Genomic DNA, 16,787 nt, shown 5'->3' with positions numbered 1-16,787 from the left:
AAAAGACCATAAATAAAATGATGCAATTTACCAGCACAATTCTGCAATTTTTCATGTCCGGTTTTCCAAGTAAATAGGATAATTCGAATTATAAACTCGAAGCAAGCTCTTAAGACCTTCAGTTTTCGTCTGAAATGAGAGAAAAAACTATGATTAGTATGAATGCGTCTTTCTTTTTACGTCTATTACCGCCCCGCTTAACCAATCGATCGTGTCGTTTGCTCTGCTCTGGTGAAAAAAAGAGTGTACAATTAGGAGTTAAAGTGTATTAAAATTATGGCATGAATTTATGAATCACGGACCAAACCTCTGCTATTATTTATTCAAAGTATCGATAAATTTCGAAAATAAGCAATCGCCAAAGAGACCAAAGTGATTAACTTCAAGTAATTTAGTCAAGAACCTCACATCCTTTCCTTACACCCATACCCCGCGTGATCTCCATGTGCCGTTTGTTTACATTCAGAAGCCACAAGCATGCCGGTTTGGAAGCCGCTCTGCCGGCTTTGCGAGTGTCCGACGGCGGACGGCGCTGTCCGAGCCACCCAAGTGGACAGAGCTAAACTCCGGAATTGGGCCTTGAAGGCTATAAAGTCACATGGGTGCGAAGACGAGCTCAACGAAGAGATTAAAGACGATGACTTGATCTGCTACTATTGCATCTGGCAGTCCCAGTAGGTTTTTCATTCGTTTTTTTTCTACAAATCTCCTCTGTAAAGGGAAAAATTACAGATTTATGTCACGTCACGACTGCGCGGTGGACGAGTCTTTGGCTTGGTGGCCGAAAAAACTACGCTTGGATGCTGCAGCAAAAGAGCTGAGGAAGAATTTTTTCGGTAAACATTAAACTTGAGGTGTTAGCAGCGAGATTTAAATTTAAAGCGGTGGCTGGCGGGACGGCTTAGTGTCGAATTTCTTGCCCGGCTGAAAATCTTTCAAACGTGAAGTTTGATGGTGCTTAACGGCTCGAAGCGAAGAGCCGGAAGACATACTTTCTTTTGCAACAGCGGGGGCCAGATATTTGCGATAAAATTGGATCCTAGTGCGCAGATCCAAGATGGTGTCTGAATGTGGGAAGTAAAAAGCTCTATTTGGATTGCCGTACGAGTGTCAAGAGTTTGTTTTACGATCCTAAAGAAACAATTAGTACAAGTGATGCAAATTACGTCACAATATTGGCCAAAACTTGCTTCTTTTCACGCATTTTTACGACACCGTTTTCTCGCGTTGCACGAATCTGACCCCTACTGTCTTGCACTACAAATTGTAAGCTTAATTTAATGTGGGAGGGTCACGTTTTTCCCTTTGATAATTTTTTTTAGTTATAAAACAGCTATTAAAGAAAAAAAAACCTTTTTTTAACTTAACCTCATTTTGTCAACTCCTATATTTATTGTGGTACAGAATGAACTATTTATTAAATGTTAAAAAATAAATGTTACAGAAGGAGAAGTGGATCAGTGCTGGGTCCAATTGGAGACAATAACTCTGCCTGAAAATGCTGACAGCGATCAAAAGACTGACAAAAAGTCCGAACCGGAGACTCTAGATCCAAACAAATGCATATATTGCAAAAAATCGTTAGCAAATGTGAGAAAACACATCAGGCTTATGCATAAAGATGCAATAAGGTGCGATTTTCCCATGTGTGCCAAGTTTTATCTCACTCTAGAAGAGAAGAAGGAACACATGAAGGAAGCTCACGCTGACCAGCAATATAATATAGGGGATGAATGCGTCTATTGCAAAAAATCAGTAAAAGAAATGACAAAACACATAAGGCTTATGCATAAAGATGCAATAAGGTGCGATTTTCCCTTGTGTGCCACGTTTTTTCACACTCTAGAAGAGAAGAAGGAACACTTGAAGGAAGCTCACGCCGACAAGCAATACATTAAGAAAGAAAAAGCAAATGCGACGACTCGAACAGTGGAATGTGCCATCCCCTTGTGCAAGAGGACATACGCAAATCCCTACTACTACCGAAAACACGTCAAACAACACCACGTAGAATACATTGCGAAATGCAGGTTTAAGGGCTGTTTGATGTATTTCAAGACATACATCGAGTTAGAAAAACACAACTCTTTGGAGCACAAGATCGACAAATACCGGCTTGAGAAGAGGAAACCGATCAAATGTGAACATTGTCCGTTCAGAGCAGATACGGCCGTCGAAATGAATATTCACACTGCAAAAAAGCATGTGTCATATGTTTTGGAATGTGACATCTGCAAGAACAAATTTGCCTCGATTTCGGTTATGAGAACCCACATGTTAGGTGCTCACGCTACAGTCACTTACCAAGTGTGTCGGTTATGTAATCGTAAAATCAAAATTTATAGAATGGCTCGGCATGCTGCTAAAACTAAGTGTCAATATTGCAGTAAATACTTTGATTGTACTGGTTTGTATTATTCACACTTGAAACAATGCATTGACCAGAATAAGAATCTGAAATGTAGTGGATGTAAAAGTAAAACCAAAATTAATGGAATGGCTGCTAAGATTAAGTGTCAATTTTGCCGTAAATACTTTGCATGTGCCTGTTTGTATGAGTCACACTTGAAAATCTGCACTGACCAGAAGATTCTGAAATGTAGTGGATGCAACAAACAGTTCAAGGTTCAAAGTTTAATGCAATACCACATGAAAAGGTGTCACGCATACAAGTACAAGCACCTTGGATTCCAGTGTGAGCCGTGCAGAAAGTACTTTAAATCCAAATTCAGTCTGGAGAGACATGATCAATATGCACACGTTCAACGCAAGTACGTGAATTGCGCGCACTGTCCTTGGAAATATTTTCATATTGCTCGCCTGAAAGATCACCTCGCTAAGGCTCACGATTTGATTGAGAAGAATCTGCAGTGCGCGGAATGTCCAAAATCTTTTTGCACCAAGTATGCCTTAAGGTATCACGTGAAGCGTACGCATCTGAAATGCATGGAACGAGTTGAATGTACGATTTGTGGCATATCTTGTTTCACACGATTACTCAAGTCACACATGATCAACATACATGATGTTATATTGAGCTAGGACCTTTGTGGCTTTGTGGGCAAACACACATGCATATATTGTAAATAATATACAAAAAAATTGCAAGGAACATTGGAAAAATAAAGAATTTTAAACTATCGCATCCACATTAGTTTAAATTGTTACATTTTAGGGAATTTTCGGAATTCTTAAGAACATATTAAACGCGTATACACATTTGAGAAACTTCCTTAGTTGTTTCCAGAGTGAAACTGCAGCGAGCATTACCAAAAAATAGTGCACAGCCGTCAATTTGAAGTTTCTCCATCATTTAGCTCTCGGACTTTCCATAAATTAAGTCACCTGGAAAGACAGTGGTGATAAATAATGAGTGAAATATGATAAATGTGCTAACTTTTGGCAGCTGATAGAGCAGTGACGTCAGAGGGGAGAAGTTAGTAGTGATTGAATCGGTGCGCTTGCGTATTGCGCGCCTAATCAACATGGCTTTACGCCGCTGCTCGCGAATCACAATATATTTTTCGGAACATAGAGACGCGTCTTTGTTTGTTTATTCTCACCATAAAAAATTTACACACGTTAAATAACAGTTCGTCAAAAATTAAAAAAAAAAACTAATTGAGAAAAGGCACCATTCCTTGCAAACATCTCGCTAAAACTCTACCCGGAAGGGCAGAGCCGGAATGGACCTGGTCAGGAGTTGGAGAAAATCACTCTGGCTGAAAATGCTGGCAGCGATCGTAGGGCTGACGAGAAGTCAAAACCGGAGACTCAAAAGACAAGAAAATGTATATATTGTAAAAAATCAGTGATAGAAATGAGACACCACATTAGGCTACAGCATAAAGATGCAATAAGGTGTGATTTATACCGGTGTTCCACGTTTTTTCACACTACGGCACAAAAGAAGGAGCACAATGAAGGAAGCCCACACTGACTGTCATTACTTAAGGACAAAAAAAGTAAATATCCGGACTGACAAAGTTAAATGTACCATCCCCTTGTGCGAGAGGACATACTCGGAAATTTATAACTACCGAAAACACGTGAAACAACACCACGTAGACTACACTGCTAGATGCAGGTTTAAGAGGGCTGTTTGATGTACTTCAAGACTGAATTCGAATTAAAAAAACACAACTCTTCAGAGCACAACGCCAATAATGACCTGCTTGAGAAGAGGAAACCGTTAAAATGCGAATTATGCCCATTCAAAACATCTACGGCCAAAAGATTGCAATTGCACAATGATAAATTTCATTTGCCAAAAGTTTTGGAATGTGACATCTGCAAGAAAAAGTTTGCCTCGATTTCGGTTATAAGAGGTCATATGTTACGTACTCACACGTACAAATTCTGTCGTGTATGCAATTATAAGGTGAAAATTATTGAATTTTCTCAGCATGCTTCTAGGAGTAAGTGTAAATCTTGCAGGAAATACTTTGCCTGTTCAGGATTGTATCAACCGCACTTAAAACAATGCACACGCGGCACACGACTCTAAATTCTTAAATGTTTACTATAGTTGGTGCAACACACAGCTCGAGTCGCGAAGTAGGATTTGTGTTATATGTCTTGTTTCACTCGAAAGATCAACATGCATGTTGTTAAATAGCTGTATGATATTTTTGTGTAATTTCATGCATATTTTGTAACTAAATCTAATGAATAAACATTGATAAAAAAATAATTAAAAATAAGAGCAGTTTTTCTTACTTCCATTTGCTAAATATTTCCATTTTAGGAATTTATAAGAAGATTAAAATCGAAAAAAGAATTTTTTAAACTTGAAATATTGGGTTCTAACCATCAGAATTTTAAAAACTAACCGCACTGTTGAACTCGTCTCGACCTCCCCTTAACCAGCTGAAGAGGTTAGGGGTGTTTAGCCTCCGCCCCTAAGCAGCGGGGGCCAGATTCGTGCGACGCGCAGATATAATGTCCGGTGGAGTATGGCGCGAAAAGATGGCCACGTGAAAATGCGCGAAAAGAACGAAGATTTGTTCAACATTGTGACATATAATTTGCATTACTCTTAACTAATTGTGCCTTTTGGATCGTAAAAACAAACTCTTGACACTCGCACGGCAATCCAAAGAGAGCTTTTTGCTTCCCACGTTCAGACGCCATCTTACATCTGCGCAGTAGGAACCAATTTTACCGCTGCCCCACGTGATCATCATTGATCATAGTTTGTTGGGTGTTATTTTCATTCACATTCGGAAGCCAACACTGGCCACAAGCATGCCGGTTTGGAAGCCGCTTTGCCGGCTTTGCGAGTGTCCGACGGCGGACGGTGCCGTCCGGGCCACCCAAGTGGACAGAGTTAAACTCCGGAATTGGGCCTTGAAGAGTTTAGAGTCACACGGGTGTAAAGACGAGCTGAACGAAGAGATTAAAGACAGTGATTTGATCTGCTACTTTTGCATCTGGCAGTCCCAGTAGGTTTTTCTTTCCTTTTTTTCTACAAATCTCCTCTAAAAAGGGAGAAATTGCAGATTTATGTCACGTCACGACTGCGCGGTGGACGAGTCTTTGGCTTGGTGGCCGAAAAAACTGAACTTGGATGCTGCAACTAAAGAGCTGAGGAAGAATTTTTTCGGTAAAAATCTATTTATTACAGAGGTGTCCGTCTGGACTATTTTTTCTGTCCTAAATCCTTGCCCAAAAATGATTTGATTTGGATCAAAGTTTTTGAATTTGAAATAACCTTATGTTTCAAGAAAAACCTACTGCATTAGAAAATGCATGTGCGGGTGTTCTGCAATATAAAGACGTTTTTATAAAAGATAAAACTTCTTAAGATGGCTGACCGAAATTCACGGGTTGGAATTTATTTTTACAATCCCAGGCAGCGGTTATTCCTGGTATTTGCCGCGGAATTTACCAGTTGTATGTCAAGTATTTTTGCTGAAGGGTCCACTTTCGACTACATATTATCTTACTCTATGCTAAGAATTTCCCTTTCCTGATAAATACCCAGCAAACATTTTTTGGTGGTTTATCAATAGACCACTTGGTAAATATACTTGTGAACTCTGCCAAAAATAGGGGATTTAAGAAAACCGTGTGAAAGACAATATTGGTTTCATCGAAAGAGCAAAAGTTATTCATATCGTAATACACCAAAATTTCGGACCATTTTGGTGCGAAATTTGATCTTTTTTGGGGTAAGTTTGGAAAATTGCGAAATACCAAACACTGGTGGGGTTTTTCCAGGTTGTTTTTTCAGAGCCCTAAAACAAGGATGCATTTTTGCGCATTGCAAAATTTTCGAATCATGCAATCTTATATAGCTTCATTTAATTTGGAAGGATCATTTTTCCCGTGGACAGAATAATTTTAAAAGATATATTTCTATTACAGGCAAAGACGTCATTCCAAAAAATTAAAAATAGGCCCTTTGTCAACCTATCATCCTTATGTAAAATTCTAATTTTATTGCTCAAATCTAAAAACATAAAAAAAATGACAAACCTTTGTTAAACTACCGTCCTTGAGGCAAAACCGGATTTTATTGCACTACCTGATTTATTTAATTTCAAAAATTTATGTTATAGGGGGAGAAGTGGATCAGTGCTGGGTCCAGTTGGAGAAAATCGCTCTGCCTGAAAATGCAGACAGCGATCAAAGTGATGACGAAAAGTCCGAACCGGAGACTCAAAAGGCAAAAGAATGCATCTATTGCAAAAAATCAGTAAAAGAAATGACAAAACACATAACGCTAAATCATAAAGATGCAATGAGATGTGATTTAAAGCAGTGTGCCACGTATTTTCGCACTCTAGAAGAGAAGAAGGAACACATGAAGCTAGCTCACCCTGACTGGAAATTTTTAGGGACAGAAAAAGTAAAAGTCCGGAGGACAAAAATTGAATGTGTCATCCCCTTGTGCAAGAGGACATTCACAGAACTCTCAAACTACCGAAGACACGTCAAAAACCACCACGCAGAATACAGTGCCCGATGCGAGTTTAAAGGCTGTTTGAAGTATTTCAAGACTGAAATCGAGTTGAAGAATCACAATTCATCGGAGCACAAGATCATCAAAGACCTGCTTGAGAAGAGAAAACCATTCAAATGTGAAAAATGCCCAGTTAGAACATGTACGGCCAGAAACTTGCGGTTGCACATTGAAAAAAAGCATTTGCCAAAAGTTTTGGAGTGTGACATCTGCAAGAAAATGTTTGCCACGATTTCGGTTATGAGAATCCATATGATATTTGTACACGTGTTTAAAGTTTGTCCTAAATGCAATTGTAAGGTCAAAGTTTATAGATTTGCTGCGCATGCTTGTAGGAGTAAGTGTAAATTTTGTAGGAAAATCTTTACCTCTACAGATTTGTATCAGACACACTTGAAACACTGCACTGACCAGAATAAGATTCTGAAATGTAGTGGATGCAACAAACAGTTCAAGTGGCAAAGTGTACTGCAATACCACATGAAAAGGTGTCACGCATGCAAGTACAAGCACCTTGGGTTCCAGTGTGAGCTGTGCAGAAATTACTTCGATTCCAATCTTAGTCTGGAAAGACATATAAATTTAACACACACTAATCGCAGATACGTGTTTTGCGCGCACTGTCCTCGGAAATATTTCCATCTTGCTTACCTGAAAGATCATCTCGCTAAGGTTCACGATTTGATTGAGAAGAATCTGCAGTGCGCGGATTGTCCAAAATCTTTTGGCTCGAAGCATGCCTTAAGGTATCACCAGTTGAAAACGCATTTGAAAAGCATGAAACGAGTTGAATGTAGGATTTGTGGCAAATCGTGTTTCACACGATTCCTCAAGGTTCACATGCTCAACATACACGATGTAAAATAGGCGTTGGACTTCTGTAAGCAATTTCATGCTTATTTTGAAATAAAATTAGGTACAAGGGGAATTCATAAGAAAAAAAGGCAGTTTTTTGTTTTCTCCGTATTAGGAAATTTAAATGAACCACCTATCGAAGGAATCATAAAATCTCTTTTAGTTTTCAGTGATGCAAAAGGTTTCATAATTATATTTTCATCCATAGCATTACTTCGCAAGATCCTGATTTGACAACGTAGTCGTTTGATAAAATGCCCTGAGCGTCAACTGAATTGAATACATTTGAGGCACGCAGGCAAATAGAAAGGAGAAAGGTCGTTTCAAGTGTGAAACCTGAAATATTTAATTAAACAACAATTGAAACTACATATTCGAGTGTTCCAATAATTTTTCCGATCGTAAAACGTTTTGTGACGTGCAAGCAGAGGCACAAAGCGAAACGTACAAATCTGTTGGTTACTATACTGCGCATGCGTCACCCCTCTGACGTCACAACCATGCTTCGTGCTTGGCTGTGACGTCAGAGGTGTGACGCGTGCGCAGTAGCGACCAAAATATGAATGAGTTGTTCGCGCCGAAGCAAAGTGAGTTTTTTCTTTGCTCCTCTGCTTGCGCGTCGCAATACATTTTTTTAACTTTTCAGGGCTTGCCAATTTTCGGAAAAAACCTTTTGCCTTTTTGGTGCAATTTTGCGCATTTTTTGTTTTTATTGAAAATCAAAAATTCCCATAAAAATAGATTTTTTTAAAGCCCACCGGTCGTCGGACATTTTTGGCGCGAAATTTGTCGGGCAAAAAACCAAAACTAGTTTTTTTGCGCATAGCCTAATAATTTTACAACGGATTTTCTTTTATTTTCCACTTTTGAATTTCATTTTTTGTTTTCTTTGATAAAAATTTCTTCAGTTCCCGCTGCTTTTGTTTCGTTTTTTTCTCTTTTGCGCCGACTCTTGCCGACGAATTTCGCAGCGTACACATACTTTTGAGAGAATTCTTCTTCAAAGGAAAGGCCTAAGGGAATAAGCCGCCAAATGGAAAAGCATCTCGCGTTCCTCAGAGCGTCTCGGATTATTCGAAAATGCAACACAGCGAGAAACTTTCCTTCCTGTCTTCCAAACTCTCATTTTCCATTCTCTCAGCTGCCAACAAAAAAATTAATTTAAATTAAATAAAAAAATAAAAGGCTCTTCCCAGCTGTGTCCCCCGCAATTATTGTACATATATAATAATTTCATAGTAAATCATTCCAAAAACCACGCACGGCGTTTCTGCTTTTCGTCGCGTGACATTTCGAGTGCGCGCAGACCTGCCTCGGGAGTTTGGCGTGTCCTCGAGGAGCAGGCGTGAAATATGAGTCTTCGGAATATTGCCCGAGTGCTGGCTGCTGCAAATGAAGTTATGCGTCCCGCGGGGCGGCGGCTCTCGACTCTCGAGGCGACGTTCACCTGGGATGCGCGCCGCGCGCGAGCGGCAGCCAGCAGCCATGCACATTCGTCTCTCCGCAGCGCCTAACCAGATTATAAAACATGCCCGAATAAATCCTCGTTTTCTTGCCGCGCGCTCTGATTTACGCCCACTTCTCTCTGTCCGAATCTGTTTCTGCCAATTAGTCTGCATCTGCACGCCGATTGCCTTTGACTTCTTGAGGGAGAGAGAAAGAAGAGGCAGCTGTGAATTTGCTTCCAAGAAAAAAATCCCTTTTGTTTCTAATTGTAACCAAGATGGCTGTGAATTTATTAAAATTCCTCCTACCTTTACAGATGAAATCAAATGCTTTTCTTTTGAATCACTTTCCATTCCATGTAGAAGTAGGTCAGGAAATATTTTGCTTTACCGACAATCACCTCAATCTCAGCCTTGACCTTTTTCTTCACAAGAAGTTCCACCTATCGCACACAATTAATTTAATATAATCGAATTTAAAAAATTAATACCTGTTCTTTAATCTGGGAATGTTGCTTAATGTAGTCTCTTTTCAGCAGGTTTTTAGCCAAAGTCATGTCCCTGGCAGTGAGAGGAACCAGGCCTCTCTTGTCCAGGTTGAGGAAGTCGAAATCGGTTGGGTGCACGCCCATCCAACGAATTTCAGGCACGGCCAACTGCTGAGAAAACTTGCACATGGCCTAAAAATTAAATTAATTAAGAGAATGATTTAAAATGTATTAAAAATACTCACCAAAGAGCCAAATCGATAGGTGCACATGATGTCGATTCCGTGCGGATCGGCGTCCACCAAAATCAGGATGGGAATTTTCAACTGGTCCGCGATCATTTTCACCAGCTGCCTAGTGCACATGTCAGGGTAGCCCTTGCCCTGCGATTTGAATTGTTTTTAAGAAATAATTTTGGATTTGAAATGAGTTATTACAGTAATCAGGATGTTTGATCCGAGATGCGAGAGGAGATCCTCTTCGCAGAGCTGGTGGAAAATCGCCTCCTTTTCCACGATCAAGACAAAGAGTGCGCCGGAAGTGAGACTCGTAGCACGGTGAATGTCCGTTGGGACCATCAAGTCTAAAAAAACATAAATAATGTCATTTTTAATGATTATTTAAAATTGGGGGTGTGGTTCCCGCAGAAAAAGTCATTTCTGATGAATTAAAAAGGGGCGTGGCTAGGGGTGGGGTTATCGCGGAAAACGTCCTTTCTGAAGAATTAAAAAGGGGGCGTGGCTTCGGGCGTGGTTCCTGGAAAAGACCTGGTTTATGCTGAATTTAAAAGGGGGTGTGGCGCATAAAAAGGCGTGGTTCTTCATATTAAAACTCTTTAACAAATGGTTCCATGTAAAATATTTATGAAATAAATTGTAAATGAGAATTTCATGCCGCGGAAATATGGCCGATCGTTCGCCCCACCCATCATATTTAATCTCCGCATCACCCACATGAGTCAGCTGATCGGCGCGAAGTCAGCTCTAGGACTACGTAAAAGTGGGCGGGGCGAACGATTGGCTAAATCTCCGCGGCACAAACTAGATTTTCACGCTTACATCTGTTGCACTGGACGCTGTCTTCATCAAAGTGGATAGTGAGGTCTCCGACGACGACGCCCTTGCCCGAGGACAGAAATCCGAGCTGCCAGGGTGGCGTGTCGAGAATGTGGCTCACCACCAGCACGCCCCTGTCCAGCATGGCCTGGTTCCTCAGCAGGAACTGGTAGTACAGCTCGCGTTTCGTGACGGTTGTGTTGGTGGAGAGCAGATAGTGCGCCTTCTCCAGCAATCGCACCAGAAGGGAAAGGTTGCGCCGGCTTCGCTTTCGGGTGATCGAGACCACCTGGTTTTTCCGCGGAACGCGAGGCCCGTACTCCAACCTGATTATGATTAATTAAAGGTTGAATTTTTGAGATGAATTTATATTTTTTTTACCTGTTGGTGAAGTGCACTTGCTTCCAAGAAACAGGGGGGTGCGTCAGGGAGATTGGTTCCTTGCGGAATAAGCTTGTGATGATTTCAAACATTATTTCTTCAATTTTCTGGAGGAGTTTCCTGTACAAGATGGGGCGTGGTTAGATACAAATCGACACTTAATCAGTAAAAAATACATACTTTCTGGGTTCATCATCGATTTTCTTTTTCTTCGGAGGCGGAGCAACAGGCAATCCCTTCAATTGAGCAACGTAATCTTCAAACTGCCAATTTAGAAATGAATTTTATCAGCTCTAAAATATAAAGAATTATCTTACCGCGACGAATCTCGGGGGCTTCGGCCCTTCGCCCCAAATTTGGATTTTCAGTGCTTTCAACTCATCCCCAAACTGAGCATTCCTTGGGCTGCTGCCAATCGTGTATCTGCGAGATCTTCTCTGGTCAAGAAACGACGCCATTTCTTTTGTGGAGAGTTCTGATCACTGCTTTATGTGAGATAAATCCGAAAAAATTGGTGAATTTGTGTTTAAAATGAAATTAAACACTAAAACAATAAGAATTTCGAGAATTTCCGCCGGCTGCCGGAACGGAAGACAAAAGCCACCAACACAAAAGAATTCTTAAAGTGAGTGAGAACTGGAGCTAAGTCTAGAAGATTTAATCAACTAAATTTTTTTATTTTTTAATACATTAGAATATTCCACTGGAAATCATAATTAATTCTCGAACATTATTGTAAAGATAATAGTATATTCGGCGAATAAGACTTAAATTTAAGCTTGTTAAGTTCTACTCCTAATCTTACTCTCCTTGAACAGTTGCTGCCAATTGCGCACGCACTTCCAGGCGCCTGGATTCTGATTGGCTGATTACAAGTTGGCGCTAAATTCGGCCAGCGCTGTTGAGCGGGAAGCGGGAAGGCTTTGATAATTCTCAGAATGTGCTGCTATGACGTAACAAAGTGACATATTTAATGGAAATGATGATTTCGTTTTCTTTCGCAATATTCATTGTTTAGTGTAGATTAATATTGTCTCGAAGCAAAAAATCGATGTCGCTATTGCGAGATTTAATTGCAAATATTGATTAGAAGGAAGCCAGAACTCTGCGAATAAAACTAGAAATGTGATTATGTTTCATGCACATGCATGTAGGTGAGCAAAATCCTATAGAACGAATGTAGCAGTTTGCCAACAGAAAATAGCCAACTAATTGGAAATTGAAGCTGACCAAATGCCGGGCAGAAATGTAATAAAAAGGATCGAGTTTCCTATCCAGCAATTGAATCCTTAAAATGTTCGGGTGTGTGAGAGAGTTTTGTCGATTAAAATTAGTTGGAAACACGCAGACAATCCTTGGGGGTGCGTCATGGCTTTCCAGTTTTCCGCCCCTGATTTTATTACACGCGCGACTTTTTAGAATACTAAATTTCCTTTCCAATCTACGCCGCGCGAGTAAGCTAGTCGGCCGTAATAAAAGCGCAGCGTGCGAGGAAAAAGCCAGAGCGCCAGCCGAGCCGAATAACTTTTTACAACTTTAATCTCATCTCATATTCCGCTGGCTTACCGAACACGAGATCCGGAGACGTACGGAGCGAACGAATCGCGCCCCACAGACAGATGCATTATTACCACTTATGCTGGCGGCTGTCTCACCTCCCGAATCGATTGTTTCACATTCGGAAATGAGGGAAACCTGAAGATTTCGTGTTTGAGTAAATTGGGTAAGTTGTTTTCACCGGGGACGCGCAAATAAAATAAATGGCGTCTGGTAGAGTACGGCGGGAAAGTTAAAAAAGTAAAATAAAATTGGCATGGAAAATTTTTCATGAAAATAATGAATATTTAATTTAATTTAATTTCCTTTATTTGCATTACACAGCGGTACAAAAATCGAAGCTTCTCCATTTCTGTCCGCGCATTTACAAATGAGTCTTAAACAACAAAATAATTAATAACAATAAAGAAGAAACATAGTGTTAACATTTCGTTATGTTTGTGTAACAAGCGAGTGTGTGTGTTTTGCTACATTTGATGCTCTGAAATTGAGATAATCATCATAAGTATAAAATTTGTTAGCATAAACAAAATTCTTTAACTGCTTTTCGTATTCGTCTAACTGCTGCTCGCCCCGAATCTGCTCAGGAAGTTTATTATACAAATTTAGCATGTAAATTTTTGGATTTCGAGAAGCCGCCGCTGACACCTGGGAGGGCACAAAATAATTATCTCTGGAGCGAGTGTTGTATCCGTGCACCTCCCTAACTAGCTGAAAATAGTGATGATGACGACGCACAAATTTGCAACATTGCAATAGAAATATGGAAAAGACAGGCAACAAATCAAACTTCTCGAACCATGGTTTCGCTGACTCAAGCGGCACAGGAGAGCGCCAATAACGAACTCCAGCCATCGCCCGAATGAGACGCTTCTGCGCAACAAACACTTCCTGACGTACTTTGGGGCATGAACCCCAAAAAATCACAGCATACTGGAGATGGGAGTACGCGAAAGCATAGTACACATTAAGCACTTGTTTGAAATCAACAATTTTTAAAAGCGAAGTCACCATAAACGTCGCTGAGTGCAGCTTTTCAACGACGTACTCTCCATGACGCTTCCAGGAAAAATCCGCTGTGAAACGGAGACCTAGAATTTTAACCTCTGCCGCCAACGAAACCTGGAAACCGTTCAAACTCAACTCCTTCAGATTATCTGCTACAAGTCGGGAACCTGGCTTTCTGAATGAAATTACCACTGTCTTGTCGACGTTCATCCTTAAGAAATTTTCAGCACAGTAGTCCCGCATCGTTTCCACTGCAACGCCTGCCTTCGGCACCAACTCCTGCGGACGCGAGTCACAGATCAACAAGCTCGCATCATCCGCGTAGCTCACAAGAAAATCTGCCGTTACACGAACTGCCAAATCAAAAATTGCCAAATCAAACATAAGTGGAGACAGAATTCCTCCTTGTGGAGTTCCTCGCGAAACTGGCAAGTAGTCTGAAAAAATTTCACGCTCCCACTTGCCATCTCTTCGCTCAAGCTTGACGCACTGGAATCGGTCTGTGAAGGCAGATTGGAGCCAGAGGAGTGGAGACCCTCGCACCCCATGGTGCTCAAAATTTCTCAATATCAATTCGGGTGAAACTGTCCCAAATGCATTCGACAAATCAAAGAACATCCCAAGCACCTTTTGATTTTTATCCAAAGCCTCTGCCAAAGATCTCACGTATTCAAACAACGCCGTCGTAGTACCTTTACCATTTATAAAACCATGCTGCGAAGGCGGAAGCAACTGATTCTCCTGCAAGTAATTCATGAGTCGCATTAGATAACAATTTTCAAGGATTTTGGAAAATACAGGCAAATTTGAAATAGGGCGATAATTTTTGGGATTCTTCCTGTCTCCTTTTTTAAAAAGTGGTATTACGACCGCCTTCTTCAGAGCTAAGGGATACTCGCCCTGTTCAAAAGAAGCATTGATAATTTTAACCAAAGGAGCAGCCACAGCAGGACCAACACGCTTCACCAAAAACATTGGAATACCATCGTAGCCTCTGGATCGCTTTGACGGCAGACGTTTAATCCACAGTTCTACTTCAAAAGTACCCACGGGGAGGAGTTGAAATCGTTCTCCCGCAGGCTCCAAATTCTGAACTGGACGTCCAGTTTGATATGGTGGTGGCTCAATGAACGCCTCATTCAACAATTTAGCGATATCCTCAGGATCCGTCAGAATTCCACCATTGCCTTGCATTCTTGTTGTTATTTCTTTACTAACAGCTGATTATCCCGATAATTGGCAAATCGACCAATAAATGGTAAATCAGGCCAATAGAAATGTAACAAAATTCGCGGGAAAGAAATTATTAGGTCGGCACGCCTCTTTTTCAACGCTTCTGATTGGCCGACTGGATTGGCCTCCATTATTTCAACGCCATATTGAATTCTATCCGGCGGGAACCAAACACAGATCGCAACTAAGTCCCCGGTGGGAATTACGCTTGCGCAGAAGGTTTTAAATTGGGTCACGCATGCGCAGTGATGAGTTTCAGCCTCCCTGTGAGATTAAGAAGCGATCTGAACATACTGCGCATGCTTCAGATGCGCACAAGTTTACTGCGCAGCTTCAAAATCGGCGAACTTTTTAAGCTGACTGATATTTTTGTTGGTAATTTCTTTAGTAACAGCTGATTATCCCGGTAATTGGCGTTAAGATGGCACATCAGGCTGACGGAATTGTAACAAAATACGCATGGATGGAATTATTAGATCGGCACGCCACTTTTTCGACGCTTCTGATTGGCCGCTGGACTGTCTCCTGATTTTCCTCAATTCTTTACACGTCATTTTACTTCTAACCGGCACAGATCGCCCGTTGAAAGAAACATTTTCAAATTTATAGCAGAGTTTAAAAAAACCAGATTAAATATAAATTCCTGTCTCAATTTATTTTATTTAATTAAAAGAAAATAAAATTTAAAGTGATAAAACTCATTCATTTCTCGATGCAGTGGGTGAGGCCAGCAGAGGAGCATAATTTTTGGCGTGGATGTCGCGACACATGTGGAGCCGCGCGGCCTCTTTTAATTAAGCAAACCCGCATTTCACAGCAGTTGGCGGAAAAAGAGCCTGGCTTGGTTGGTTGGCAAAAAGGTCTGCGCTTTCTTTGATTTATCTCTCGCCTTTGAAACGATTTCTCTCCTTTGACTGCGACACAGCTTTTTACATCGCCAGCAAATGTTACCAGCATTTAGTTTCTCTCTCTCTCTCTCTCTCGCTCCTCTCTATCTCACTCTCTCAGCATTTCAGATGAGAATTATGAGTTTCTGCTGGTAATGTCCGCGCAGCACTGCAAAAATACCTTTTTGTTACAAAGATTGAATTCATTTTTGTTAAGATTGTTTGGAAATTAAAAAAGAAAACATTTGAACAGTTTTAATTAATTTATATTGAGAAATTTTAGAACAATGACTTATTTTTTATTTGTTCTGTAAATTTATTTCCATATCCTAACGGCAAGTTTAAGGCAAGCAATTATTTTTCGTCCGTTGGAAAACGCGTTTATCGGCGTGTGTCCAGCGGAGAATCAATCATTCGGATTGACTCGCGATTACAAAAGCAGCGCCGGCGAAGAAACTCGGGTCCGAATGGCAATGAATCAATCTCGCTGCGCGAGTTTATTTTTCCTCGCAGTGCGAGCACATACTTCTGTTATACATACTAGAGTGTGTGGTGCAACTTCTAAATAATGTTTGTTTTACGCGAACTGCTGGCAGCGGAAAAACACGGTGTGCCGATCAAATAAAAAAGATAAAACCTTTTGCTCGCTCTCTGTTGGTTTATACCTTTTGCATTTGCTATAGGGTTGCTGATTTTGAACAAATTTAATTTGATCGAAAAGTACTAATAAACGAAAAGGAGAAGTTAAAAATTAAAATGTTTCTTGAAAAATTATTCTTGTTAATGTCGGAATTTTTAAAGACTGTCTTTGACGAAGTTTCTGAGCCCACCAATCGATTCCTGAGGGTCGAATTAGTTTAACTGGATATTTTCCCGATGAAAAAGTCCAGCGCGACGTGCGAACTTTTTTC

At 40.6% G+C, this 16,787-nt stretch overlaps 1 protein-coding gene and 1 long non-coding RNA gene across 2 annotated transcripts; one reads left to right on the top strand and one right to left on the bottom strand.

Annotated features, from left to right (window-relative positions):
- Positions 1–526: 526 nt before the first annotated feature.
- Positions 527–1,633, top strand: LOC135944327 (uncharacterized). The gene is made up of 3 exons (XR_010575312.1): positions 527–674; positions 733–836; positions 1,445–1,633. It is a non-coding gene; the product is annotated as an uncharacterized LOC135944327 (long non-coding RNA).
- A 7,892-nt stretch (positions 1,634–9,525) lies between these two features.
- LOC135942710 (meiotic recombination protein SPO11) lies at positions 9,526–11,777 on the bottom strand. The gene is made up of 8 exons (XM_065488983.1): positions 11,509–11,777; positions 11,372–11,454; positions 11,192–11,311; positions 10,814–11,136; positions 10,193–10,338; positions 10,001–10,138; positions 9,759–9,947; positions 9,526–9,710 (listed from the first exon to the last, which is right to left on the bottom strand). The coding sequence occupies exons 1-8, from the start codon at positions 11,647–11,649 to the stop codon at positions 9,591–9,593; spliced, it is 1,260 nt and encodes a 419-aa protein (XP_065345055.1). The 5' UTR covers positions 11,650–11,777; the 3' UTR covers positions 9,526–9,590.
- Between the last annotated feature and the right edge of the window lie 5,010 nt (positions 11,778–16,787).

Source organism: Cloeon dipterum, chromosome 4, assembly GCF_949628265.1.
Source record: "Cloeon dipterum chromosome 4, ieCloDipt1.1, whole genome shotgun sequence".
Taxonomy (NCBI): domain Eukaryota; kingdom Metazoa; phylum Arthropoda; class Insecta; order Ephemeroptera; family Baetidae; genus Cloeon; species Cloeon dipterum.
The sequence above is the reverse complement of the archived record's forward strand: the minus strand, read 5'-3'. Positions and strand labels throughout refer to the sequence as shown.

Bases quoted from the DNA above. Each gene is read 5' to 3' on its own strand.
- LOC135942710 (XM_065488983.1), bottom strand. From the start codon at position 11,649: ATGGCGTCGTTTCTTGACCAGAGAAGATCTCGCAGATACACGATTGGC. The intron at 10,139-10,192 runs GTAATAACTCAT...TTCAAATCGCAG, and splicing joins GATCAAACATCCTGATTACT to GGCAAGGGCTACCCTGACAT. The intron at 9,948-10,000 runs GTGAGTATTTTT...TTTAATTTTTAG, and splicing joins CCTATCGATTTGGCTCTTTG to GCCATGTGCAAGTTTTCTCA.